This window comes from Vigna unguiculata, chromosome 9 (assembly GCF_037176805.1).
Source record: "Vigna unguiculata cultivar grain cowpea cultivar isolate G323 ecotype 2 chromosome 9, ASM3717680v1, whole genome shotgun sequence".
Classification (NCBI taxonomy): Eukaryota; Viridiplantae; Streptophyta; class Magnoliopsida; order Fabales; family Fabaceae; genus Vigna; species Vigna unguiculata.
The window spans coordinates 32,624,924-32,652,042 of NC_140800.1; the positions used below are offsets into that span (position 1 = coordinate 32,624,924).

A 27,119-nucleotide genomic window follows, 5' to 3' on the forward strand; every position below is an offset into this window, starting at 1 on the left:
CAACGAAAATAGAGATGAAAGACATAATTAAACCAAAAATTAACGTGCAAATCTTTATATAATATTGACATAGATATAATAATTGTTATATATAATGTTATTATTTCCCTTTTCTATATACAACATAAATGATTACACGTGCTTTTAATAAATTTTGACAGAACAAATTCAACTGTTACTATCCCTTATATATACACTTGGAACAAATCAAACAAAATAAGGTAGGACCTAAATAAAAATTAAATAAAATTTCATACACTCAGTTAAAATAATAATTGAAGTATGAATTAAAAAATTAGAAAAAAAAGTTCAAGACCTACAAATTAATTTTACAAAAATAATTTACCCACTTTATAAATTATGAATAATTAATTACGTTTAATAAGTTTTCACATATTTCTTAATCATGTTTATTTTAAACTTCATACTGTTAAAGAAACAGACATGAATTTGGATGGATCCAGTAAATCCTCCTATATAAAACCTTGAAAATAAAGAATTACAAACAAAGAAGGAAAAGTCGATAGAGAGGTATGATTCTGAATTATGAACACAACCCTGTGCTTCACCTTCACCATTTTGATCTCCACTTTCTTGCTCTTTCTAACACATGTCATGAAATTTTGTGCATTTTAATTTCTCTTCTTCGTCTTCTTCTTTTCTTTCTTTTTCTTCTTATTATTATTGTTTTGCTTTGTTGATTTTATGGTGCCCTTTTTCGTTATCACCCTCTACTGGGAATTTCAATTTTCATTGTCGATTTCTCAAACCCAAATAAACCTCTTCCTTTCTTAATTCGCCATTTTTGTTTTTACATGTTTTCGCCGATTCTTGCATGTTTTTGTTGAAGGTTGCATCTTTCTTTTCAATATTGAATCTTTTTTATTATGGGGGTATGTGCAAGCGCGATGAAGTGAAGTTTCTTGCTGGAAAGAGTTTGAATTTACTGTCTTTGGTGGTCAGAGTTGCGCCAGTAATTGCTTCCCTGATACTCTCCTGTGTCCAATCGCAATTTTACCATTACATGCAAGATTGCTAATATGTAAAAGTTGGAGACATTTGATTGATAAGCACTTACAATAAGCATTTTTGGTTGAGCAATTACTGTTCAACTGGTTTAACAATTACTGGAAAAGTATAAAATTATTATAAGAAATAAATCTGTATCAATTTATGATTAGTTATTGGTAGACATTGTGGTTGTCATATTAACTAGATAAATTGTCTTAGAAATTTTTTTTCATAACACTTGACTGATTAGTCTGTTTGAACTTTGAAGGACATCAAAATCTTGGATGTAGTTGGAACTGGTGCGTGAAATAGCTTGCAGGATTTGGAGGACTTCCGACTAACTACAGGATAAATCTCAGGTACACAGGTTTACAAAGGTTATGAAATAGAGATCCAAGTAATCAGGTTTAGAGTTTAGATGCTAAATATATGTGATGGTATCAAGAAAATAAGATAGGAAAGGACTGAACTGCGGAAGGGTTCTGCTTCTTATCTGAATTAAAGTATATATTGTGCTTTTAATTGAAAAGGGTGTCTTTAGGGTCAATGATGCATCTAGCTACCTAGGTAAAAGCTCAGTTTTTGTTGACTTATTTATCTAAATAATGACATGCTCTTATACTCGCAGTACATTGTTTTATAGGTAATCTTTTTTATGTCCTTATAAAAAGATGTAAGTTCTTTGCAATCTCATGGATTACCTTACCTTCCTATATATTTCTTATCAGCCAGTTTGAAGGACCATCATTAACACACTCAGTTATTGTAATGTATGAAGACAATTACAATATATTTTTCTGAATCTGTTAGTATGAGCTCAATTTTCTCCCACGATTATGAATTCATAGTCTTTAACCTGTAAGCCTTAAAGAATCTGTTTAATAATTTATTTAAAGTAATATCAATGAATTTTTCTTGTCTGTTACAACAGAGATCACCTTGTGGCACTTCACCTTCTATACCTTGGTTAATTGAGGTTATTGAGTGCAGCAAATGCTGTCAGGTTCACCAACTCAAGGAATGTTTTCAACTTCAAGGATTGGAAACAGTGAATCTCCCAATAGTGGGGCCTCTTCTTCTTTTGCCCTGCCTATTGTAGACATGAGTGAAAATGAGGAAACAGAATTGCTCTCAATAACATGGAATCAGGACTATCGTTGCTTTGCTGCTGGAACAAGTCATGGTTTTCGTATTTATAATTGTAAACCTTGCAAAGAAACTTTCAGACGTGATATGAAAATTGGTGGTTTTAAAATTGTAGAGATGCTATTCCACTGCAATATTCTAGCACTTGTTGGTGCTGTAGCTAATTCACACTACCCACCAAATAAAGTTTTGATATGGGATGATTATCAGAGCAGGAGCATGTGTGAATTCACATATAGATCTGAAGTTCGAGGAGTGAAATTAAGACGTGATCGAATTGCAGTTGTCCTTGAACACAAGATATATGTTTATAGCTTGACAGATTTGAAGCTTCTTCATCAGATTGAGACTCTGGCAAATCCTAGAGGGTTGTGCTGTCTTTCACACCATTCAAATACATTTGTTTTGGTTTGTCCAGGTTTAAACAAAGGACAGGTTCGAGTTGAACATTTTGGACTGAACGTGACAAAATTAATCAATGCTCATGATTCTCAAATTGCATGTTTTACTCTGACATTGGATGGACTCCTTCTTGCAACTGCTAGTATAACGGGCACTTTAATTAGAATCTTCAATACAATGGACGGAACTCAATTACAAGAAGTAGGTTATTATTGTGTGAATTGTATTATTTTGTTAAATCATTATTAATTTATTATGTTTAACTTTCTATTTTATGTACTTTCCATTTAAGAGAATTTTAAAATGATTTTTCTTTTTCATTTATGTACTATTGTGAATAATTTTTTGTTTTTTGCACACTCCCATTTGATAATTTATAAATATGACTAGGATATACCAGTTTCCTCTGCAACATTGGATGTCTTGTTACATTAATAATGTTTTAGTAAGTTGATCTTTTTTACTGTCCTTGTAAAAAGCTTTTACACCTTAATAGTCTTGGGTTGTCCACAACAATTCCAAAAGTTATATCTTTTTTTTCAGGAGGAATTGGTTTAATAATGTTTTAATAAATTTTCTCTTTTGTTTTCATGCTCTATGATGCATTCACTCTTTCTTGTAGGTAAGAAGAGGTGCAGATAGAGCTGAAATCAGCAGTATAGCCTTTTCTCCAAATGTTCAGTGGTTGGCAGCATCAAGTGACAAAGGCACTGTTCATGTATTCAGCTTGAGAGTGAGAGTGTCTGGGGAGGATAGTTTGACTCAGCTAAATGTTGCTCAAGGTCCTGCACTGTTTGATCAGAATTCTTCTACTTCTTTGGATCCCTTGATTTCAACAAATACTGGCGCCAACCCCAATTCTGCGTTTTCTTTCATGAGAGGTAACATAAATTTTCTTAAGTATAATGCTGTGAACGTTTGGAATCATCATAATTTAGTGATGCAATCATTTTTGTTCAGGTTATCTATTTGAATAGTTATCCTGGGAGCTATATTGTGTGTTTGATTTTTAAATAGAAATTTATATAGATGGGAGATCTTGACTGATTTATTCAATTCAGTTCAAATCATCTATCTGGAGTCTACTATTTTTGTACAAGTGCCAGGTATCAAACGTGATAATACATTGATTAAAAAGAATCAGCACTCTCTCTACCCCAGGAGTTGTGTCTGTGCATTCTTGCCCTGTTTTGATTGTTTATTCCTTTATAACACAAAATGCCAATTTCTTCAGCTCCATTACATTTCTCTTTGGATTTGCTCGGGGATATATTTTCTGAACACTAGATGTAATCAATGGCTCAGCTAGTTAGTTATGCATTTTTTGGTTCATATATAACTGTTTCTGACTAGGTGTTACCCTTTTAAGAATTAAGTCTTTTCAAACCATTGTTCATAATCTTTCTTTTAAGGATATGGAGCCTTGGGACGGTAAATCTGCTCATGGTTCTGAAACCTTTCTAGTTGGGAAATTTTGCACAATATTCTTTGGGCATGATTTGTTGTGTGCTTATGATTGTTCCTTGATATGTTGTAGGACTTCTACCAAAATATTTTAGCTCAGAGTGGTCATTTGCACAGTTCCGTTTGCCCCAAAGCACCCATTTAATTGTGGCATTTGGATCTGAGAACGATGTCATAATTGTTGGCATGAATGGGAGGTATGTGTATATTTTGTGGGCTGCCCTTTTTTTTTCTGAAATTGAGTAGTTGATGTTTGATTAAAATTTTCATAAGAAGTTAAGATAAACATAATATCTTAGTGATGCATGCTGTTGAGATTAATGGCTAATTTAATATATAGTGGTGATCCAGGTAAGAAATGTAGTTGTATCACTGACTTTCGTAAAAAGCAAATTTTATAAACTTGTCATGGCATCGTGTGAACATATTGTGGTGTTTGTGCATATTGGATAAAACATAAAGTAGATATTTAAAGTTCTACTTGAATAGTTGATATTTACTATTTTCAGAGTATATTGTTTGTCAAAAGGATGAACCTTGCACAACCTTAAGGTTGATGCCTGGTAACAGGATTGGATCTTGGAAACAAATCTCTCCACTTAAAGGGGAGTTTGCGAATTTGTTACATCTATAATTTCCATTTGCCCCACCAGGTGGGAAATATCATGCATGAACGGCCTTTTTCATTTGTTAATTGGATTAACAAGTTTCACTTGATTATAAAATTCTACATAAAAATATTTAACGGAGTTAATAGAGCAAGCTTCAGGAGTTGCATCTGCACAATTATTGTTTCTGTGTAATTTGTTTCCGCACACACTCACGCTGAAGTTGATTACATTTGCTTAAAAAAAGAGAGATGTAATAGCCTCGTCAAGATCACTTATAGGAACTTAGTTCTTTGATATCTGCTTTATTGTTTTCTTTGATATCAGTTTTGTTCAGTTCTCTTCATTCTTGTTGACTTCACTCACAGCCTTTTCCGTCCTGTGTTCTTTGATATCAGTTTCTACAGATGCAGCTTTGATATAGTTCATGGGGGAGAGATGGTGCAGAAGGAGCATGTTAGTTTCCTAAAATTTGAAAATAAGCGATAAACAATTTCTAGTTTCTCAACATCTTTGTCAAGCATCAACAACTCTCCTCAAGCACTGTAAATATGTTCCAGCACCAGACAATAAACGGTTCACATCATGTGTGAAAATGATTCCTCGGTATTGGAGGATCTGGAGATACATTGTTGAATACCTTGTATATTTTGAGGAACAAATTAGATTGAAAAGGAGAAATACCAAGCAGCAGATTCATCACAAATAAATCACTTACTGGATATCTCTTTTATATCACAGTGGAGTGGAGTGGATGGTTTGTTGTGGTACATTGTCATATTACATGGATACATTACATTCACATCATGCTTGGAACTCCTCGGTGGTATTCCATTTACTTGGATTAGGTCTGAGAAAACATACACAGAAATTGAAAACTTCATACTATCATTCCTTTTGTACAGTGTCAAAGTAACATGATTAGGTTAAATCATTTATTTGGTTCTGTAGTTCAACATACTTTACTTTTCAGTTTTTACACTTAAAAATCATCCGATTTAATTCTCCTACATATTATTTTTTATTTCTTTTCCTATGTATAAACATTAGGGATTAAAATATATTAAGCATAGTTATAGGATTAAAATAGATAATTGAAGTATAGAAAATACTATAGTTCAACACACTCTACTTTTAGTTTCTTTTGTAGTTCAATCTCGAGATGTTCCACACATAAGTTCTTTCTTTGGTTAAAGCCTTTTGCTTAAGTAATTATCTCTTGTATGTACAATCTCCTCTTCAACTATAACTCAATTTAATACAGAGGTTGATTTGGTGGTAAAATTAAAAGACAGAGGAATAGATTGTAAGTTAAATTCCCACAAGCAGATATTAAGTAACATCCATGAATAGAAAAAAATTAACATAATACCATTGTTTTTCAGTATATCAACTAGATGATGATGTTCTAAAATCAGTTACCACCATAACTTAAAGAGCTATTAATAAGAGTTTTGTTGTTGGCCCGTGTAAGATAAAAAATGAATCTTTAGGATGTTGAGGTTTTGATCAGGTTACTAAAATCTTACAGTCACCATATATTATATAGTATATACAAATTATAGCATGTTATTAGTACGATATGGCAGCCATCATGATGAGATGCAAAGAGAGTGATTACCCACAAATTTTGCAAGACGAACCAATTACAGCATAAGACGAATAAAAGAATCGGTAATACCTAAGTTTCTGTATCATAGAACTAAATGTAAATCTCTATTTATCAATAAGTAAATCGCTTTGAAACATTGTACAGGAATGTTCAAGTAAGCAGTACAAAAGTAAAAGATTTTACATAATAATGTGGGGACTTCAAGGTATTATTTTTTGCACAAAATTTTGGCAATTATTGCTCCTTTTAGTTTGTTTACTTGTACTAGCATCTCTTGGTTGCTTTAAACCTTCAAACCTTGCGTTCCCATAAATTATTCAACAATATAGCATCATTTTGGTTAGGTCACAGCTTAGATCTTGTATGTTTCTCATCGAAAACAATCATCACCTTCCCAATAACTTTCCTATCTTTGATGGCAGAAAAGGCAAAGTTGGCCTGCAAAGATAAGAAAGAAATTGTTTACAACAGATTGCATTGAAAATCTATGAAGCATAGAGATGAGTAAATAGGAAAATGATACAGATTTCTAGAAATGTATACCTTTCCCATGAAATATCTTAAAAAAAAAAAACTTCCTTCGGTTACAGCAGTAGTAAAATCCCTTTAAAATAAAGTCTCAGAATGTTTAAAGAATTAGAGAAAAATGAAAGAGACACAAATTAGTAGAAATGTTTTAACAGAGAAATTGCTGACCTCTGATGGGGGGTATGAGTGAGAAATATGGATGGAAATCAAGCCTCTTGCCAACCAAGACAGTAGCTCCTTCACAGAATCTTCAAGAACACCTGGCCGGTGTATTTTATAGCTACCCCAGTAAAGTCCATGCACTGTCCAATTCTGGTATAATAGTTTTAAATAAAAGCAATCATAACCAACAGTTTATACCATCTACGGCAGAATTAATGTAAATATGTAATGTAGGAAGCAAAATCCAAGGAATAAGTATGAAGATACTAAGTTCTTACTAGTTCAGTTTGATGTTGATATATATAGTATTTTCAACCATAAAGAGTGTTTTTTTTTTGGATAAGCCAGCCATAAAGAGTGTGGTAGTGATTTAATCATCTATAGTATAGTACAACTGTATATTAACTGTATATTTATTTATCTTAAACATATTAATAGATTATATTTTAAAAATTAGAAAAAAAAATTGTCTTGAAGTTCAAACTGGTTTTGGGCCAGTTTAACTGATTGTGGAAATGAGAGATTGAATTTAAATCAATGTGGCAGCCAATTGTCAAGCACAATGAGATTATAAATTTAAAGTTTATGTGAATAAAGCATGATCAGATGAAGCAACAAAGCATACACAATTTAGTGATCAACCAAATTAGGTTAGACAAGACAAATTCATGCTCTGAAACTTAATTTTCACCGCGGTACCTTGACGAGAGCTATGTTAACAGGGATGACAGGAATTTCACCACTTGCAAACCCAATTATGAGAATGTTAGCTCCCCATTTTAGAAGCCGCAAAGATTCTTTAGTGAGTTTACCTCCAACCGGGTCATACAGGACATCAACCCCCTCAAGTCTTCTAGTCTGAAGGAACTTCTTCACACTCTCAGTTACATTTTCATTACCCAAGTCCACCACATGATCAACACCAAGAGATTTCAAAAGTTGCACCTTTTCAGCTCCCCTGATAACAGACCACATAACAAAAAAGACTCAACTCACTAGTAAATGGGGATAACTATTAAATGTTTGGTCATAAAAAATCATAATAAAATATCAGCTAATATGATTCTAGTTAAATATTTGTATGTTTGATCCCTGCATGAAAAAATTGATTCCAAGTCCAAAATTGATCTTGATTTTAAGGAACTTTTGCTTTGGATAAAGGATTTTTACACTAGATTTACAACTAACTTCTTTTTAGACTAGACACATCCAAACATAACTCCTTTCACTTCAAAATCAATTTTAACCAACTAGTGTGTTTGGATTCCCATCAAGCATGTTCGGATGTGGATCCCTTGGTCCTATGTCTTTTCTCTAAGACTGAGTTTTTGACATAAATTTTGGGACAAATGTGGATCTCCAATGCTTAACCATACAGGAACATAATTAACTTATTCTGAATCAGTGTTACAAAGATTCATCCAAACACACATTTAAGGTGTATTTTGCAGGTGAGAATTAGGGGAAAGGTGATAAAAAATAAGCTGGACGGTTTCGAGGAAGAAAAATAAAGTGACAATAATTTTAAAAATAATGGAATTCAGTGTACAATTTCTCATCTCTTCGTTGTTTTTCTTTACCTAAATACCTTTTGTTGATAAGAGAGAAATCAAGACGGCATACAATGAATTTTGTGTATTTTGACCACATAAACACAGGCATTCAGTTATCCTATTTTAAGCTGACAACATAAATATACAATCAGTATAATAGATGCTAATAGCATCAACTGGTTCTAGCATATCCACAAAATTCTATCACTCTTTCTCAAGCTGAAGCATATAGGTTATATGCACCAACCTTGTTACACATGTAGTTAATTTGATGACCCCTTAGTGACTTGGAAAATATATATACCAGTTGATCATGAGAATTGACAAAGCTAGCAGATATTTCCCCGAACATGACTTTCTCTCCTGACAAAGTGAGAATCAACTACAGTATTCCTCATCTTTTCATGGAATACTAGATCTGAGGCAATATCTACGGCAACCTGATTATCAAAATATAATTGATAAGTGTGTAATCTCCCCAAACATTAGTTCGTGAAACAATTGTTTGGGTCATATAAACTTGACTGGCCACATTCATAGCCCAATATTCTACCTTCACACTTGACCTGACTACAACTTTTGCTCCTTTTGTTCCAAAGAAACAAGGTCAGCTCTGACAAATATACAAAAACCAAAGGTGGATCTTCCATCAGTGGGGAAGCCTGCCCAATCTTCATTGGAATACCCCACAACTTGAGTATATCCTTTGCCTTTAAACGAAAGACAGAGCTATCACACAATGAGTCACTGCATCATGATGTTCCTTAAATGGAGAGTTAAGGAACTCACTTACTACAATTGCATGTCGAATGAGATACCCGAGTAAGTTAGTTCAAATTCCCTATCTAACTTTCAAATAGCTGCAAAATGAGTAGTGGACCCACAAGCATGGATTAGGGTTCCCTTCTAGTTAGGATCTTAATACCATGTTAAAAAGAAAGAAACGAAGAAAACATACGATGAATTTGGTGTTTAGACCACAACAAAGCTATTCAATCTATAGGGCAGAGAACATAATTACAGAATATTCATTATCCTATTTTAGGTTAATAACTCAATCACAATATGTGATTCTAATATCATCCATTACTATTTCTACATTATTATAACATCAATTACTATGGAATTAGCTCACAAATTCACTACATAGCATCTACCACACAAAGAGAGTTGACAACAAAGAAAACTACAAGTGCTAGACAATAGAAGGTAATAAGAGGAAGAACAAGAAAGAATCACACACAAGAGTAACATCGTTCAATTGAAGTGTTAACAAACTTCAACCGATGTCTACAGGAGAATTCACTATAACACAGATTACAATTCAAAAGTTTCTCTCTCAAGAAACTCACTCAGAACAACTCAATCGTTACAACTCCCAGTTAGCTTACTACCAAAGCTAGAAGGTCTTATTTACAGAGCAAATAATGATAGATACTAAGGCAAACTGAAAAAAATAGGTATGTATTATTTAGCAAATTATGCAGTAAAACAGTAATGAGCTATAACTCTTCGGCAAACAAGTAATTCCAGAGTCATAGACTCCTCCAAAGAATACCTCTCCTTCCACAAAAGACTACCAACCTCCTCTTCACCACTCTCCTTCTCTCCATATACCCAATCCCACCAAATGGGAATTTCTCATACATCAGTCCTGTTTCCTAACTAATTTCTCCCTCCTCCTCCACTTGGCCCCACTTTCTTTCTTCTGATATAAACATTCCATATTTTGGGCCTAACCACCCCGTCAATAATTGTTCCTTGTTGAGTAACAGGCCCATGCTCCTTTCTCACTGTATGACCCTTATTTGGAGTCATATCAAATATCGTTATAACTGACACATGTGAAACATGCCTAGACCAATGAAGAAGACATGTGAACAAAGCTTGTCTTATAGACATAACACAATGCCACCAGCAATAGCTATAAATTTAGCATAAAACACCTTTAGAACTCTAGCACTTATCATCATGCATCTCACTCTTTCCTGAATGGTCCTATTGAACCTCTCAACTAGGCCATTCTGTTGAGGAGTTCTTGCTACCGTCCAATGCCTTGCAATGTCATTCTCTTTGTAGAAGGTGTTGAACAATTCTAAACCAAATTCAAGACCATAATTAATTTTGAACTGCTTGACTGTTTTCCTTGTTTGGTTCTCCACAAGACACTTCCAGCTCTTGAAATTTCTAAAGGCTTTGGTCTTAGTTTTCTTAGGATAGATCCACAACTTCCTTGAGTAATTGTGTACTATGGACAAAAGTATCTAGCACCAAAGTTTTATGGACTTGGAAAGTCCCATAGGTTAGCATAGACATAATCAATGTTTTTCCTTGGTCATAGTGTTCACAAAATCTCAACTACTCAATTTTATCATTGTCAAACAGGCCTTGCTTTTTCAACTCCACCAAATCTTTCTCGTTTACATGACCTAACCTTTTATGTCATATCTTAGTCTTGGATAGACGGTCTGCTCAGCAGTAGACGTTGAGCCAAATGCTACAACACCTTTCAAGGCATTCAGTTCATTCTTCCTCACACCCTTCATTACTACCATGGACCCCTCAACACCTTCAACACTCCCCTCTCACCTTTAAACACAAACCCCTTCTTCTCAAACTCACCAATGGATATTAGATTGTGCTTCAAGCTAGGTACAAAGCTAACTTACTCAAGCAAACACTTAGTTCCATCATGCAGCGAAACCTAATAGTTCCAACACAAGTTATCTTACAAGACTTGTTGTCACCAAGAATTGAGTTTGTTTCAAGTTGTGTAAACTCTTAGATCCAAAGACAGTTAGAGGTTCATTTGAAATGAACATCAAGAGTCCATTATCCACTCACAATCATCAGTACTGCCTAATATTGTAAGGACCTCTAATGATTCATAACCATCTTCCACTAGAGTTGTTTCACCATAAACAAATGATCCACTAGACCGTTTGCCAAACCTAGACGATCTATCGAGGTTGGTACCCTTCTTCTACCTATCTGGATAGAACCTTTTGGTGTGTCTTTTCTTCTTTCAATGGTAAAATATGATAGACGGTGGATTTCTACCATTCTTCGACCTTGACTTTGACCTTCTTCTACCTCCTCTATTATAACAGGTAGACTATTTACCCCTTACTACAAGGCCATCTCCAACTGCAAACTCTTTATCTTCAAACTTCTCATTTAGCTCCTTCGAGCTTAGAGTAGTTTGAACCTTCTCAAAATAGAGAGTCTCTCTTCTATACAACAAGATTTACTTGCAGTGCTCATGCATCTTAGGCAACAAACACAGCAATAGCAATGCCTAATCCTCATCATCAATCTGCAGATCAGTGTTCTCCAAATCAAGGATCAACTTGTTGAAGTCATCCAGTTGTTCACTCATTGCCTCATCTTATATGAGTACAACACTTGCTTTAGATACAGACAATTCAACAAGGACTTGGTCATATACTAGCTCTCAAGCTTAATCCAAAGTCCTGCATATGTCTTCTCCCTCTAAACTTGCCTCAACACCTTATCACTAAGGCTCAGAACGAATCGCATCTGTTGAATAGAAGAGCACACATCTTTAACCGCCACAATCCAAAGCCATTCAAACCAGTGATTTTCCAACCTCATTCTTTGCAGAAATTCACTACAGAGCTTCTACCACACAAACAAAATTGATAATAGAGAAAACTGCAAGTGCTAGACAATAGAAGGTCATTAGAGGAAGAACAAGAAATAATCGCACAAAGAAGTTATGTGTTTGATCAAGATTTTACTCAACCAATCCTTCATCACACTTATAATCTACACTTCATTCCTAGCAAACTTTTAGTCGTCCTTTTGTTTTCTATCCACCCTAATTCTCTCGTCGATATCAAATAAGGACCTTAGCCACTATGCCATTCCACCATATTCAATCCATATATCAAAAACTAGAAAATAAAAGTCATTACCTAGCCACAGCAATGACAATGGCCCCACAAGCTTTTCCAATTTGCACAGCAGCAAGGCCCACACCTCCAGCTGCACCCAAAACCAATAACACCTGCAACACAGTTCCACAACTCATTTAACCACGAAAAGACAGAACAATAAGCATTCTACATACACAGCAACAAGTGAATCAAATTCAAAGCATAGCATATATACTTGACCAGAGGTCAATTGGGCCCTGTGGACGAGTGCTACATGAGAAGTGCCAAAAGCCACAGCAAGTGCTCCAGCAGCAACAAGATCGACCCCTTGGGGCACCCGGAACCTTCAAAGCCAACAACTTTAAACTAAAAAACTCCAAAACCCAACATTAAAAGGTAGCAGGAGCGGAATCTCACAATTGGGACTCGTCAACGACGATGAACTGAGCGAATGTGCCAAGTCCGGCGAAGGAACAAACGGGGTCCCCGACTCGGAAGTTCGAAACTTTGGGGCCAACGGCGTCAACGTAGCCTGAAAAATCGGAGCCTGGGATGAAGGGCAAAGAGGGCTTCTCTTGATACTTGCCCAAAATCTGCAAGTAATTGGCGAAGTTCAAGCTTGTGGCTTTGATTCTGACTCTTACAGCGGTGGGAGAATCGAGTTGGGGAATTGGGTGATTCTTTGACAAAACTATTGGGCTATCGTTGTCTTCCAAACTTACAGTTGGATCACCAAGCTTCCTGCACAATAGTGCCTCCATTTCTATCTGTTGTTTTTGATATGCTAGAGAAATATTTCAGGTAAATGCTACGAACCTAAACAACGAAAAAAATTGTGTCGAGAACTATACAGATACAAATTGTCGCTTTTATTTCATAATTGAAGTAAATAAAAAGTGGCTTTTTTATTATTTAAAATTTATGGTATAATTTAATCAGAGATCAAGATTTCAGAAACGAGGGAGATTCCTATTATAAAAGTCGATAAATTTATTACACCTAGCTATTTATAAGTGCATGATATTGACTCAAAAAAAGAACTAAATTAGATGGGATAAAGAAATCATATATCTAAAGCACTTCCCCTATAATATCTGGAATTTAAGAATGTTTAAGGTTAAAACCTTAGTGTAGGACAGGTTTAGGTGTTCTGTTGTTTACTTATTCCAGTGCTGCTGGTAGTTGTATTCTATCCGTTTGAAAACCATAAAGCTGAAACTCGATCGAAGAAAAGCTGATAGAAGTTGAAGATATTGGAGTGAGACGATGAGGGTACTGGTATTTTGTGCGGAACCGAGTTTTCTTACCCCTTCTACTCTCTATATATCTCATGGCAAAAATCCTACCTTTTTATATACACACAAACATCCTTCTCCTCGAATATCTCCAAACTATGCTACTACCAACAAACGACTCGTTGTTTCTGCTTCTTCAGCTCCATCACTGAGCGGTTCAGGAGCAGAATATTCCGGTATTCAACTTCACCATGTCCTCATTTCTGGTTTCATTTTTTTTTTATATTAGTTAATGCTCGTTTGTAGTCCGTGAATTGTTATTGCTTCCATTTTTTTTTCCTCTTTATTTGATGGGAGGAAATATCAATGAATTATCGGAGAAAAGACCTACGTAAGTTCTCTCGTTTTCTATAGTTTCATTCTGGCTTAGTTCCTACGACATACTAGGAGAGAGAGATAGAAAAAAAGATGAAATTTTTCATTTGGGATTTTTTCTTTTTAATTGGGGAAAAGTCGTTATTGTTGCTAGGTTAATTACATGTGTGCTTAATGTTGAACCCCGTATATTCAGAGCAGTTGGCGGATATGGGAGCAAAAAAGAAAACGAAAGTGATTGCAGGCATAGATCAGGGGGAATTAGTGGATCCAAAGATTTTAGCTGATCCAGACAGTTGTTTTTGTGAGTTCAATGGAGTGCATATACACCACAAGATATGTGATGCTGAATCCCAACCACAAAGCATGCTCCAGAGTCACACTGCTTCTCATCAAATCAAGAAGCTAGGTTATCCAATGATCCTGTTACATGGGTTTGGAGCTTCAGTTTTTTCATGGAAACAAGTCATGAAGCCTTTGGCAGAGGTTGCTGGTTCAAAAGTTCTTGCTTTTGATAGGCCAGCCTTTGGATTGACATCAAGGGTAAATTTGTCTAAGCATCCTTCTTCGGAAATGGAGGACACAAAACCTCTGAATGCATACTCAATGGCATTTTCCGTGCTTGCTACCCTGCACTTCATTAAGTTGTTAAATGCTGAGAAGGTGATTTTAATGGGGTATGTGAATACTATTTCTTCTGTTTTACTAAATGGCTTTGTTTTTCTGCAGGAAAAATAAAATTACTTATATTTCTCCTGATGTTTTATTTGCCTTTTCTTCATCTTAACCTATCTGCCCGTTTAAGTCATATCTTAATGCTGTATAGCTGACAATGGATTATTAACAATGTAAAGAAATATATTTTCATATGCCTATGCACATTAGTCCTTTCTAGAAGATGAGATGTCTCCAAAATGACATGCCAGGCACTCAGCTGGTTCACTTGTAGCAGTTAATACATATTTTGAAGCTCCTGAGCGTGTTGCTGCTCTGATCCTAGTTGCTCCAGCAATTTTTGCCCCACTTACTGCACCAAAAATTGTAAAAGAAAATCAATCAAGGAATGATAACCAAAAGAAAGAAGAAGACAGTTCTATCAGAAAAAATCCAATTTTGGGACTTTACAAGATGATGTCCAAGATTACCAAGTACATTGCAGAGGCAATAACACAAATGATGAAGTGGACAGTAGATATCCTCAACTCTTTGTATAGGAAATTTTTATCGGCTATTCTTCGTTCTTCCCTAGCAATAATGCTGGTAATAAACTTGTTCATTCTAACGCAGTACCAATATTTAATTGTGTTATGTCAACCTTCTCGGTTCAATCATTTTTGGAAAATAAATACTAACAAGGAATTGTTGGCTCAAATGCAACTACACTGAATTAATGAAAAACATTCAATTAATTGTTATTCCATACTATTCATTTTCTCCAATTTTTTATTTTAATAATTCGTAGGTTGAAATAGAAATTTGATGAACAGATAGTAACCTTCACAAGTAAAATCTTGTTAGATTGTTTCTTGTCTTATGACACTTTTTGCATATTTTGGCTTCTGAATTTGTTTAGACTCTAATTCTTAAACTGACATGGTCAATAATTTGTGGTGATGAGTTTTACTTGTTGGACTGATGATGATCCTTTTCTTGACATGAATCTCAGGTAAGAATGGCAATTGATAAGTTTGGTACTGCTGCTGTTCGAAGTGCATGGTATGACCCAAAGCAGGTCTCTGAGCATGTACTTAGTGGTTATACAAGGGTAATTTCATGAGATTTCTCATTTTCTTATTTTGTCTTTTTTGTTCTGTCATACTCAAATGGTTAGTTCTCACCTGGTTGTTATCAATAAATACAGCCTTTAAGGAGTAAGGACTGGGATAGGGCACTGGTGGAATACACTGCAGCAATGCTTCTAGATGAGGAATACAAAACAAAGACACCACTGTCTAAAAGACTTCACGAAATATCATGTCCCGGTAATGTCATTAATCCTACGTATAACCATTTTCATTTGGTTTTTTGTCCTGCACTTGTTAGCTTTTTTTAATACCTTATTACTAATAGATAGTAAACTATGAGAGATGGAAGACATCCTAGAATGGCAGTATACAGTGGTTTTAGTGGTAATGAATGGAATAGTTGGTTGACAGAATGTAGCTGCTAAGTGTGAATCATTGTCACTAGAGATTTTCAGTAAACTGGGAAAATCAATCAGCAAATTGTTTTGATGTATTGATTTGTTTTAGTTGCTCTTTATTTCATTGGATTTCTGTGTTCTTGTTCCTGTGTTCATATCAGATTATGCTGCTCTTTCTAGTAGCGATCTGAGCCCTTTGGATAGATTAGTTGAATCTTGAGCATAATTGCTGATGGTTGTTTGAATAAACAGTTCTGATTGTAACTGGCGATACTGACCGAATAGTCCCTTCGTGGAATGCTGAGAGACTTTCACGAGTCATACCAGGATCATCATTCAAAGTAATTAAGCAATGTGGCCATCTTCCCCATGAAGAAAAAATGGAGGAATTCATTTCTATTGTTGAAAACTTCCTAAGAAGTTTAGTGAGTGATTCAAACGAACAATTTCTACAACAAGCAATTTGAAATTCCTGCAACTCAGGGATCCCAATTTTTTTCTGCATAGAAGATTCATATTGTATAGGCTGATGCAAATGCAGTTTGATCAGATTCACTGAAGGCATATTGATGCACTCTCATTAAATTTGTCAAGCTCGATGATCTCATTCTAGAAGTTGGAAAATGCTGATAAGCAATAACCTTTAACTCAATGTTGTTATATCACTGCTCGATTGTTATAGTGCAAATGCACTCTATGTTTCCCAGCCAGAATGATCTGTATCTCCATTCAAATTATTGGCGATTCATCCCTAGCATAAATGTCTCTCGGATGTAAAAGGACTTGCCATTTAACAAGTGATATTTAATTTATGCATTTGATTTTGTGATGTGGCTAACTTCAGACAGTGCAGTTCATGATCTAGCCGTTCAATTTATTGATTTGCGCTCTTTTCTTTTATTTTAATAGTTACTTTTACATGCAATAAAATAGGATCTTGCAGTTCGTAATCCATGATTTCGATATTAAGATAACCATTTTCTTGTGTCAAAAACGTTAGCAACTTAGGATGAAGTTATTAAAGAGAATAAGTTGTCACTAAAAGAAAATATTGCTAGCTACAAAGTAACAAATAACTTGATCTTTCTGCCTTGTCAATGAAACACGGCATTTTTCTAACAGAAGTACACGTAAGAATGTGGAAGTAGAACCCGTATACAACGACAATAAAGGATTTGCTAGAAGGTTGTGCAGCCAAATATATTTACTTAAAGCTGAACAAATCTTGTTTATAAAGGACGATCCATTTCTGGGTTGAAACTAGAATCTCCCAGGTCCGGAGGAACATCAAATCCTGACATGAAGTCATCACCAAATATTACAGCACCAGCAGCTAGTGCTTCAGCACCTAACCCCATTGCACCTCCTGCATGTACCCTCTTGCCAGGGGCTGTGTAGCTTGGAGACAAGCCCTCATTTATTGGGAGAAAGGTGGAAATATAGCCAACATTTGATGGTGGGGACGGTGGAGGAGGAGTTATTGTTCTAGGCAGCAGATAGCTTGGTCCAGTTGCCTCATGGTAGCTTTGTTCACCCACCTCTTGGTAACTTTTTTCTCCTGTCTCATGGTAGCTTGTTTCACCCATCTCATGGTAGCTTGTTTCACCCGTCTCATGGTAGCTTGCTTCACCCACGTACGGATTATAATAGTTTGTAGTGGTGAAAGGTACTGAATGGTAGTCTGGGACGTTTGTATGTACATGATCTTCTGGTTGATGGATTGAAGTCTGAGGCTTCCGACGGTATGCTTGCCTTACTCCTCCCTCTATGTTGTTGAATTGGGTACTATCTCCATCAACTAAGAACAAAATTCCATCCTTGTTTCCTACAGAACAAATTTACAGCACCAGATTATACCAAGAATTTTCCAAAAGGCTAGGGATAAAATTAAACCACAATCTTAACTTCCTCTCAAGCTAAGCAACGCCTTACAAGTAAAATAAAATAAGAGTTCTCTGAAAGATGTGAAACAAAATAACATGGTTAATGTAGAAGAGCAGGGTACCATGTTAGGCCATCAATTATGAAATGATCAGATACCTGAGTGGGGATTTGGCTCTTTCTTCTCGTTAGAAATACAAATTAAAATATCGATGAAACCTCTTGGTTTACTAGACGACTTCTTTCGTAATTGGTAGCTTCCAACTCCCTGCTGCCTGGGATTGGATACCTCAGAATTCTTTACCTGCTTGAAAAGAAACTCTCTGAGAAAAACTGTTGCTGAGCCATGGAGCTTTTCCGTGAAGAATATGGGATCTGTACTGTAAACTTCCACATTCAGTGCCAAATCCAGGAGATTTGGTGCAGAGTCCTCAACTGGAATGGCAAACTTGGTTCTCCATACAGGATTTGCACTCCCCGAATCAACAACCTTGGTGCAATATTTGCTGTTAATATCAATCCACCCAACAGCAAACCACTGACGCTTCCAAAGTGAGGTTGAGTGCTGAAGTCCATGTGCAGATATCAAGCAGACCTCCACCCATATTATCCCCATAGAAACTCCAGGAACGAAAAAATGAGAAGTTGAACGGATGTTGTCTCCTGTAAGCCTCCTTAGATAAGGGTTTTGCAGGAAAAGAAGTGAACAAGTTTTGCGGTATTTCAAAAGATGCCTTACCTCGATATCAATTTTTTTTATACCAAACCTTTGTTTGGGATACCGTCATGCCTAGTTCCTAACATTTCTCTCCTTGCTAAGTATAATACAGGCATACAGGAATCTACTACAATCAGATATGGGTTTATGAAAAGGGAAAAGCTCTTGGCACGACAGAGAAATTAGCCATAGAGTTCAAACCACCTTGACAAAATCTCTCTACGGATTTATTTTATCAATTTAGTCTCTCAAATAGACAAATCAGTTATCAAATTTATCTTTCTTTGTCACACCATTTTAGTCTTTTACAAAGATAATATTTTTTTTGGTTTGAGAAAGAAAATTTTTAATGGATTGAAGTGAAGATACAGATTTAAATTAGGATCAGTTTGGCAGTTTACTCTAAATTAATCTGTTCTGTACAAAAATGTGTTCTTTCCAGAAGTGAATTCTTGCAATTACAATTTTTACCTAGTTATAAGTAGAATTTACATATACAATGAATGACATAGAAAATGGTAATGTCAAGCTTCTTCTCTAACTAATCAGACAACAATCTTTCATTTTTCTCACTGATTTATATACAATGTAGTTTGGCTCTTTATACTATAGTTTTTGAAGTGGCATTGGGTCCCTCAATAAGAGGTGGAATTAACAATAGCTTTCGCCCTGCACAAGTAACTACCTATTCACCTTCCTGGGTTATAAATGGAACAGTTCTTCTGTACATCATAGTAGTAGAGTTCAAAATGTCGTCCCCAAATCCACACGCCTTAAAAAATAACCTGAAAGAAGTTGAAAGCGTGATGTGTTTATCCACAGAGGAATAACATTCGAAACTCTAAAGAAAAACGAACAACCTTTCATTATCTGAGCAAAGGGCTGCTATGTCGTATATGTCTCTATTTACAAGCACTCTGCAAAAGGAGGAAGCCATCTTCAGACATTTGATAATTCTATCTACATTGAAAAAAAAAATAACAGAAAGTACCATCCTGCTACCAGGTCTATGACAAAGAAAAAGGAGAAGGATAACGACTTATGCCATCACCCCTTCTTTTCAATCACAAACAGAGTTTTACCTAATAATTTGTACTAACATTTAATATTAACCTATACTATGTATTTTCTCAATGCTTAAATACAAGGACATCTCTGTTTTAAATACGAGGACATCTCTGTTTGAGGGTCATACACAAGATCATAACTTAATACTATGTCTTATAAGACCTTAAATAAAATCCTGAATCATAGCATAAAAAAATATTTTTCTAACTTAGAAACATAGTTTTTTCGTTAACAACTAAATAAAATATTAATTAGAATGTGGGTCTTATAAAAATCCTTGTATTAAAGTAAAAGTTGCAAAAAGGTATTAAAAGTAAAAGTATCATTATCTTAAAATGATAGAGGATTGTGGAACCTACAAAAATTAAATTAAGTCATCGGGAATGACAAACGTCCAAATCCGTTGCTCTATATTTAAGTTTCAACTAATCCAACCTCGTTAAATGTGAGTACTGTGATACTAATTCCAACAAATACAATTACACTCAGTTTTGAAAATATTGTTCTCTTTTATGTGAAATTGCCAACATTGAATGCAGATAACACCATTAAGTTTGTTTCTTTATTTAAGTGAGGACGAATTTAACTAAAAAGCAAAGCAAGTGCATCTATGCTACCAACGCTTAAAACAGGACAATAACTTCAAGGTGAAGGATCAGGCCTCATCTACAATACAAGGGTCGTGCTGCATACCTCGCAATTTTTTTAACTATCATCCGACCAATTCCCATTCTCTGCAAGGAAGGAATAACCTGCAACAGACTCAACAACGTTCATAAACGCATGTTAACCAATAATATACTTCACTAAATAAGAACAAACGTTAATAGCTTTCTCTATTTTTCTTTATTACCACAACATCGTAAATCGAAGCGGTGAGGCCATAATCGGAAACGGCACGACCAAACCCAACCAATTGATCGCGTGAAGGAGAAACCGGCGTGAGGAAATCCACTATTAAAGAAGACGATGAATTTTCATGATATGGAACGACGGCGTTTACGTGGCGGAGGTTGCAGAAGACGGAGACAACTACGGCGCTGTGAGACAAAGCAATGCGGAGCTTGTCGATGTCCACGGGTTCGGGGTCGAGTCGGGTCGGAAATCTTTGGGTAGAGTAGTTGCAATCAGCAAAGAGATCTCGGAGACGGTGAGGATCGACATGGCGTGGGTCTGTGGAAATGTAAATAGGGAAAAGCGGTCTCGAGGGCTTCTTCATCTTCTCAGGCTGTGAAATTTTGCTGCTTCTTCGACTCACCCATTTCAATTCCATGGATTTCGAAGCGAAACCCTCTAACACGCGCTTCTCTAACGGTAACTGTAACTGCGCTGCAACTCCCATTGCCGCCATTTTTTTTATTATCTGTGCTTGGGCAATGCTATGAAATGGATAATGAAACTGAATCTGCTACTTTGATTCACACCACACCAATCTTTAATTTGTTCTCTATTTATTTGATTCCTTTATTTTGTTTCAAATTAATTATCTGTACTACACATTTCAGGTGTGAGTTTTGTGAAGAAGAATTATATAACTTCTACTCTATGTTTTTTATAATTTTGTTAATATTTTTTAATTCCATTTTTATTCAGAAAACTTCTTGCCCTCTACATTTAAGTGAAATTGTTTTGAAATTTTAATACGATTAACTTAACATGTTAAAATCTTTTTGTTCAATTACTTTCTATTATACAAAACTTACAATCTTCTATAAACATAATTTGATTTTACTCAATTAAGTATATAATATCTTTTTCTCTTTTATTATTATTATTATTATTATTATATATAATGAATGATATAGAATTATCTAGATTTTCTTTTATCTTACATGAAAGATTTAGATTTTATAAAAACAGACAACTTCATTAAAGCATGTTGATATATCACGAGAAAATCTTAAAAAGAGTTTGGAGTTTGAAAAAAACTTTCAATCATAAAAACAAAGAGATTTTTTCATGATATAAAGGTTATAGTTGAATTGAGATAAAAACAAAATAAAATTATAAATCTTAAAATTCTTGCTTTCTAACAAAAGCTTGCAAAAAGAAAATCTTAAATTATTCTCCCCACCACAAGTTTATGCATGACCTCAATTCATAACCGAACAAATACATAATAAACATCTGAAAGAAAAGGAATTAAGTCCAAACGAAACTCTAGTACAACCTTAGCAATAGTTGTGTCTACATCAGAGAACACACGTATGACAGAGAAAACCCAAATGCTTGCAGGTTCACTAGAGTTTATTTATTATTGGTGTACCCAAATGCTTGCAGGTTCACTAGAGTTTATTTATTATTGGTGTGATCAGATACGAGCCTCTTAAATCTTCTGAATGATAATATCAACGTCATGTTCCGGTTCCACAAGCATTCTGTATGCCGGAGAATGCTTATAATTAGGAGAGAGAGTGAAGCTAAACCTGGAGATGATAAGGGCTAGCACAACCTTCAATTCAACCATTGCAAAGTTCTTTCCCAAGCACAAGCGAGTACCCAACCCAAATGGCACATAAGCTTGTGGATACTTGCAGGCCTTGGAAACTCCCTCACTGAACCTTTCTGGTTTAAACTCATTAGCATCTGCTCCCCAAATTTCAGGATCTCTGTGCAGCGTTGGGACCAGAGTCCACAAACAAACACCTTTAGGAACATCGAGGTTTCCAATTTGGATATCTTCTTTTGCCTCCCTTGACACAAAGGCTGCTGGTGGATATAAACGTAGCACTTCTTGAATCACCATTCCCAGCTATGTACAAATAAAGAGAGCAGTTTCATAAGATTACGACATGCAAATGCAAGACTAATTATATGATTTTTGCAAACCAAACAGCGTACCGTTGTCAACAGAGGGAGAGAATCTGAATCTGGTATACCATTGGGGCAATGTTTAGCCACCTCAGCCCTTATTCGAGTTTGCCATTCTTGGTGCAAACCAAGAAACATCAAACACCAGCAGGTTGCAACAGCAGTGGTTTCATGACCAGCAAAGTAAATGTTTTTGCAGTTATCCACAATGAACTTTTTGGAAAAATCCTTCCCCAGACTCTCATCACTCGTGGCTGCTTCCAACAGTAACTGCATCAAATCCTTCTGCGATGAGGATGTCTCTGAGCATTCTCTCTTGCGATTCTCCACTAACTCCCATATCAGTGACTCTATCTCTTTCTCCAAATTCAGTATCTCATTTTTCTTTTTTGACCAGAATTTCAGTTTCTCACTGCCATTAAATAATAATCAATAAGTTTTTAGACCACAGTTATTATCACCATTCGTAGGGACTTTTTGATGTGCATGTATAAAGCTTTTAAGACACACTCAAGGTTATAATATAGACTCTAGATAAAAATAATCAGCATTCGATGATGCATTTTTATGTGTCAAGATTAAAACAAATTTTATCCGTTTTAAAATAATACAAGATTGACATACCGAACACTGCCGAGGCCAAAAAGGACACCACCATGATGATTGAACATGGCCTTCTGCATGCTTCTAAGCTTGGAGAACACTTCCTTTCCCTTAGAATAAGAATGGCCAAAGCAAACCCTTGAAATAACATCAGCTGATAAACCTCTCAGATCTTTATCCACTTTAATTTCAACTTTGCCACCTCCATGACTCTCAATAATTTGCTCCCATTTCAGTAGTAATGGCTGAGTTGACTCTATCATTGAGTGCACCATACCCTGCAATACATAGTCATGAACTTCACTGTCTTACCAAGAGTCATTTACTAAACTATAAATATAAGAAATGTTAACTACTCTTTGATAAACACTTTCTCAAAGTCTCCTCAAAATTACAGAAGTGGGATAGTTAGTTAAATAATTAATTTTTCCAAGGAATTGATATCTCATATGCTTTTGTAAAAATTAATTTGAACATTTATTATATCTTTTAGCTGAGAATATAAACTGAAAAAAATAAAAAGAACAAAAAAGAGTAAATAGACAAGGGGTGGTGGTTTAAGGTATTGACAGATAGTTAAAAATTTATACATACCTTAACTTTATCCATGAAGAATTCAGCTGCAACAAGTTTCCTCTGCTGTGACCAACTGATACCATTGGCTCTGATAATTCCATTGCCAAGCATAGGTTCAAGTTTTTTTGATAAGTAAGTAGGCTTACCCAAAACCAAAGTGATGGACCGATTCATTTCTCTTACTAGTTCCGGATCGTTAATATACAGGTGCTGCTTCATCCCAGTGGAGTAAGTGTACACTAGACCTGCAAGACCAGATATTCATATCTCCTAATCATTAACTGTTAGAATAGATGCACAATGCATGCCCTTTTGTACAACTTTCGATCATAATACTATAATAGTAGAGAGACTTATGCTAGTCTTTTTACATGGTTCCCATTCAGTTAACATCACATTTTTAGAGTATTATTATTCACATTTGTTGGGAAACTATAGAACTATCTGAGTTATACTTTTTTTTTTAATAAATTTAACCTATGTTACATAATATATTAAAAGGAAATATGATAAAGGATGCGATGTCAAAACTCTTTGAAACTGTACAAGTACATGTTAGTATAACTTTCTGTTGAATAATGAAAGAAAGAGAAGAGGAAAATATGAGACAAAATAATCCATAGGATACATAAATCTTGGAGTTGCTATATAGCCTACAGCATAGGACCACGAGTACCCAATTTAAACACAATAGCTGTAAAGTTGAGAACTCCAAATGTATTTGCCATACAGTTAAGGTATGATATGAATCCATTTTTCTGAAAAATATTAATGACATGACATGAATCCATAGAGGGTGGTAGTGCTTGATTTTAAGCAGATTTGAAACTGGCAAACATCATCAGCACCAGATTTGTTTACATGTTATCTCCAAAAAACTGGTTAAGATTAATGAGAACAAAGTAGAAGGAGAAGAAGAGAAGAGTACCATATTGTTTCCTCCAGTGCTCAAAGTAGGGGAAGAGAGTTGCAGAGTATTCATGAGCCACATACTGATCAGAACCGTTGGAGGTTGAAATAGAAGCTTTGGCTAGACTAGCAGCCTGAGCTTGAATTCTCTGCATATCAGATAGATTTCCATACGGAAAAGAAGGTGGAGGCCCTTTTATTCCTTGCATGTGTATCCTCTTTCTCACCCTTTGAGACTCAAGCCACAAACTACCATACACATACAGTATCCAGCTCAGAACCCCCACAACAGCAACTGAAAAAACCAGTTTCATCTCAACAAAAACCTCCTCCATCTCTACCTTCCTCTCTGCTGCTTCTTCCTTTCACTCTTGTGATTTAAATAGCACACCAGAGAGTTTGCTCAGCACATAATATATTATATTATATATTAGTATGTCAGGGAGCAAAAGCTGGTTATTTTGCTCTGTTGTGGAGTGTTGCTATATATATTTAAACATGGAGATGAGGGTGGGAAAAAAGAGACAAGTTGCTTATGGTAACAGATTTTATATATAAAAATCACGAGGTACGAGAACCGAAAGAGAAAGGACTGGAGTGACATGCAAAATATTTATATTTATACATCTATGCATGAATGAATGTTTTACCATGATGTTATATTATACTAATATCATATGTTCACATTATTAATGGATCACAAGACAGATTATTATTAAGGATAAGCATTGTTTGTTTATTAAATTATTAGTGCTTAACACGGAGGACTTGCATCTTCTATCATTTGTAGAGTTTAATACCTATCAAACAATACAAAATCATTGTTTACATAACTTTCAAAATGACAATTGTAATGGATGACTGAACAATTATAATTAAATTGTGAACTTAACTAGCCATTCTTTTTTTTTTCTTTTTTTCATGTGCATTATTAATATATTTTATATAAGATTTAACAAGTTTGAAAGGAAATGCACAACAAATGAAAATTAATATATATATATATATATATATATATTATATTATATTATATTATATTATATTATATTATATTATATTATATTATATTATATTATATTATATTACGGACATTTTATGATATGTTAGTTTAATAACAGTGTAGGTAGCATATTCCTTTCAGCTTTAAAGTTATAGAGAAACAGACCTACTCTATGTAGAGAGGTCCTTCCTTACTTTTATTTTATTTTAGAAAATTATGTTTTGATAAAATTTATTTATAAATTTGACAAAAATTTATAAATAAAATTAAAATAGATTAATTTTTTATTTTTTAATTAAAATAAAATAATAAAATATTTTTTTATTTAAATTATAATTTATTAAAATTTATTAAAGAAAACTTAGCTAAACTATATTTTCTTTTTATTTTATTTTCTATATGAGATTTTTGTGGATTATTTTATAGTGAAGAATAAAGAATGATATGTTTCCCAGAAGGTAAAATTATTTAATGAACTGAATCAGAACTTTTTTGGCTAAAAAGGAAGTCTATTACCCTACTCCTCTGTTCTCTTCCTCAATTGATTACTTTGACTTCGGTCAAATAAATTTATAGTTTCAAGTTCTTTAGGTATTTGGTATTTGCTTCTCAGAGTTTCTGCACCACAATAATATTTATTTTATATTTTACTTTAGGTTTAAGTTTAAATACGAAATAAGAATTCATACTTAAAAATAATAAATTTTAATTTTTAAATATTTTTTAATTTAATAATATTAATTTTTTATATTAACCGGTGTTTCATACTAATATTTAATAAGTTTAAATAATTTAAATGTAAATATAAAAAATTATATAATACATAAAAAATTATCAAAATTGAATTAAAAATATTATATTTATACATTTTTAAAATTGAAAATCAAGAATAAAAATGAATTTCACTTTTCATATATTTAATCCTTTTAGTTTTTTACCATTTGTTTTTTACAGCTTATTGTTTAATATGTTTTGTTATTATTTTCCTTTTTTTCTATTATTGTCCAAATATGATAGATACTTTTTGTAGGAGTGTCAAATCATTTTTCCCCTTTATTTAAAGCAGATTCAATACATAATTTCTGAAGTACCATTCATGTTATTTCTTGACCATAAATTTAAGCATTTATTTCAACTTCTATCCACCTATTAATTGCTTGGACCATTTTAAAATGATAAATGAAAAAAATTCAAGTTATATTTTATATATAAATTAGAATTTTAATGATTTAGATCAATTTTATAAATCCTGTTATGTTTTTAATTTTTTTATTTTTCTCTTCAGGGACTTTAATTTTTTTTCATTTTTTTCATCAATTAAATTTAGAAGATAGAAGATAGTAGAGTTAGAATAATTTAACCTAACTATATTTTATTAATTATATCTAATTATGTGTATTGATATAGACGAATCA

General features: G+C 34.2%; 6 protein-coding genes across 13 annotated transcripts; 2 read left to right on the forward strand and 4 right to left on the reverse strand.

Moving 5' to 3' along the window:
• The first annotated feature begins 439 nt into the window (after positions 1 to 439).
• On the forward strand, positions 440 to 5,641 carry LOC114195855 (autophagy-related protein 18c-like). Of its 2 annotated transcripts, none has more exons than XM_028086273.2 (6): positions 440 to 531; positions 1,280 to 1,370; positions 1,943 to 2,760; positions 3,182 to 3,440; positions 4,097 to 4,220; positions 5,030 to 5,641. In XM_028086273.2, the coding sequence occupies exons 3-6, from the start codon at positions 2,005 to 2,007 to the stop codon at positions 5,118 to 5,120; spliced, it is 1,230 nt and encodes a 409-aa protein (XP_027942074.2). In that variant the 5' UTR covers positions 440 to 531; positions 1,280 to 1,370; positions 1,943 to 2,004; the 3' UTR covers positions 5,121 to 5,641. The 2 variants fall into 2 exon arrangements, with proteins under 2 accessions (XP_027942074.2, XP_027942075.2); XM_028086274.2 differs by lacking the exon at positions 440 to 531 and adding an exon at positions 563 to 973.
• A 676-nt stretch (positions 5,642 to 6,317) lies between these two features.
• On the reverse strand, positions 6,318 to 13,146 carry LOC114163075 (GroES-like zinc-binding alcohol dehydrogenase family protein). Of its 2 annotated transcripts, XM_085666230.1 has the most exons (7): positions 12,803 to 13,146; positions 12,621 to 12,729; positions 12,425 to 12,516; positions 7,633 to 7,891; positions 6,940 to 7,083; positions 6,787 to 6,847; positions 6,318 to 6,681 (listed from the first exon to the last, which is right to left on the reverse strand). In XM_085666230.1, the coding sequence occupies exons 1-7, from the start codon at positions 13,144 to 13,146 to the stop codon at positions 6,650 to 6,652; spliced, it is 1,041 nt and encodes a 346-aa protein (XP_085522356.1). In that variant the 3' UTR covers positions 6,318 to 6,649. The 2 variants fall into 2 exon arrangements, with proteins under 2 accessions (XP_085522356.1, XP_027902942.2); XM_028047141.2 differs by lacking the exon at positions 6,787 to 6,847.
• On the forward strand, positions 13,046 to 16,976 carry LOC114163073 (alpha/beta-Hydrolases superfamily protein). Of its 6 annotated transcripts, none has more exons than XM_085666228.1 (6): positions 13,046 to 13,186; positions 14,197 to 14,672; positions 14,922 to 15,255; positions 15,662 to 15,760; positions 15,857 to 15,977; positions 16,391 to 16,976. In XM_085666228.1, the coding sequence occupies exons 2-6, from the start codon at positions 14,206 to 14,208 to the stop codon at positions 16,603 to 16,605; spliced, it is 1,236 nt and encodes a 411-aa protein (XP_085522354.1). In that variant the 5' UTR covers positions 13,046 to 13,186; positions 14,197 to 14,205; the 3' UTR covers positions 16,606 to 16,976. The 6 variants fall into 6 exon arrangements, with proteins under 6 accessions (XP_085522354.1, XP_085522352.1, XP_027902940.2 ...); XM_085666226.1 differs by having other exon boundaries at positions 13,048 to 13,186; positions 14,192 to 14,672; XM_028047139.2 differs by lacking the exon at positions 13,046 to 13,186 and adding an exon at positions 13,414 to 13,856 and having other exon boundaries at positions 14,192 to 14,672.
• A 177-nt stretch (positions 16,977 to 17,153) lies between these two features.
• Positions 17,154 to 18,982, reverse strand: LOC114162458 (uncharacterized). Its single transcript, XM_028046361.2, has 2 exons — positions 18,179 to 18,982; positions 17,154 to 17,963 (listed from the first exon to the last, which is right to left on the reverse strand). Exons 1-2 carry the CDS (start codon positions 18,633 to 18,635, stop codon positions 17,368 to 17,370), a joined length of 1,053 nt encoding a protein of 350 aa, XP_027902162.2. The 5' UTR covers positions 18,636 to 18,982; the 3' UTR covers positions 17,154 to 17,367.
• A 325-nt stretch (positions 18,983 to 19,307) lies between these two features.
• Positions 19,308 to 21,276, reverse strand: LOC114162459 (GCN5-related N-acetyltransferase 3, chloroplastic). The gene is made up of 4 exons (XM_028046362.2): positions 20,659 to 21,276; positions 20,499 to 20,557; positions 19,598 to 19,654; positions 19,308 to 19,522 (listed from the first exon to the last, which is right to left on the reverse strand). The coding sequence occupies exons 1-4, from the start codon at positions 21,154 to 21,156 to the stop codon at positions 19,423 to 19,425; spliced, it is 714 nt and encodes a 237-aa protein (XP_027902163.2). The 5' UTR covers positions 21,157 to 21,276; the 3' UTR covers positions 19,308 to 19,422.
• A 569-nt stretch (positions 21,277 to 21,845) lies between these two features.
• Positions 21,846 to 25,200, reverse strand: LOC114163909 (cytochrome P450 714A1-like). Its single transcript, XM_028048296.2, has 5 exons — positions 24,724 to 25,200; positions 23,814 to 24,040; positions 23,241 to 23,497; positions 22,647 to 23,028; positions 21,846 to 22,557 (listed from the first exon to the last, which is right to left on the reverse strand). Exons 1-5 carry the CDS (start codon positions 25,037 to 25,039, stop codon positions 22,132 to 22,134), a joined length of 1,608 nt encoding a protein of 535 aa, XP_027904097.2. The 5' UTR covers positions 25,040 to 25,200; the 3' UTR covers positions 21,846 to 22,131.
• Positions 25,201 to 27,119: the final 1,919 nt, after the last annotated feature.

What these genes read in the sequence shown, in the direction of transcription:
- LOC114195855 (XM_028086273.2), top strand. Translation starts at nt 2,005, where the DNA reads ATGCTGTCAGGTTCACCAACTCAAGGAATGTTTTCAACTTCAAGGATT. An exon ending in ACGGAACTCAATTACAAGAA is followed by an intron (nt 2,761 to 3,181) that starts GTAGGTTATTAT and finishes TCTTTCTTGTAG; the next exon opens with GTAAGAAGAGGTGCAGATAG. An exon ending in ATTGTTGGCATGAATGGGAG is followed by an intron (nt 4,221 to 5,029) that starts GTATGTGTATAT and finishes CTTTGATATCAG; the next exon opens with TTTCTACAGATGCAGCTTTG.
- LOC114163075 (XM_028047141.2), bottom strand. Translation starts at nt 13,146, where the DNA reads ATGGAGGCACTATTGTGCAGGAAGCTTGGTGATCCAACTGTAAGTTTG. An exon ending in TTAACATAGCTCTCGTCAAG is followed by an intron (nt 7,084 to 7,632) that starts GTACCGCGGTGA and finishes CTATTATACCAG; the next exon opens with AATTGGACAGTGCATGGACT. An exon ending in ACTCATACCCCCCATCAGAG is followed by an intron (nt 6,682 to 6,939) that starts GTCAGCAATTTC and finishes TTATCTTTGCAG; the next exon opens with GCCAACTTTGCCTTTTCTGC.
- LOC114163073 (XM_028047139.2), top strand. Translation starts at nt 13,652, where the DNA reads ATGAGGGTACTGGTATTTTGTGCGGAACCGAGTTTTCTTACCCCTTCT. An exon ending in CTTCCCTAGCAATAATGCTG is followed by an intron (nt 15,256 to 15,661) that starts GTAATAAACTTG and finishes CATGAATCTCAG; the next exon opens with GTAAGAATGGCAATTGATAA. An exon ending in TACTTAGTGGTTATACAAGG is followed by an intron (nt 15,761 to 15,856) that starts GTAATTTCATGA and finishes CAATAAATACAG; the next exon opens with CCTTTAAGGAGTAAGGACTG.
- LOC114162458 (XM_028046361.2), bottom strand. Translation starts at nt 18,635, where the DNA reads ATGGGGATAATATGGGTGGAGGTCTGCTTGATATCTGCACATGGACTT. An exon ending in AGAGCCAAATCCCCACTCAG is followed by an intron (nt 17,964 to 18,178) that starts GTATCTGATCAT and finishes TTTGTTCTGTAG; the next exon opens with GAAACAAGGATGGAATTTTG.
- LOC114162459 (XM_028046362.2), bottom strand. Translation starts at nt 21,156, where the DNA reads ATGGCGGCAATGGGAGTTGCAGCGCAGTTACAGTTACCGTTAGAGAAG. An exon ending in CTTCGATTTACGATGTTGTG is followed by an intron (nt 20,558 to 20,658) that starts GTAATAAAGAAA and finishes AGTCTGTTGCAG; the next exon opens with GTTATTCCTTCCTTGCAGAG. An exon ending in ATAGTTAAAAAAATTGCGAG is followed by an intron (nt 19,655 to 20,498) that starts GTATGCAGCACG and finishes CTCCTTTTGCAG; the next exon opens with AGTGCTTGTAAATAGAGACA.
- LOC114163909 (XM_028048296.2), bottom strand. Translation starts at nt 25,039, where the DNA reads ATGGAGGAGGTTTTTGTTGAGATGAAACTGGTTTTTTCAGTTGCTGTT. An exon ending in GCACTGGAGGAAACAATATG is followed by an intron (nt 24,041 to 24,723) that starts GTACTCTTCTCT and finishes CTGGTCTTGCAG; the next exon opens with GTCTAGTGTACACTTACTCC. An exon ending in TCTTCATGGATAAAGTTAAG is followed by an intron (nt 23,498 to 23,813) that starts GTATGTATAAAT and finishes TATGTATTGCAG; the next exon opens with GGTATGGTGCACTCAATGAT.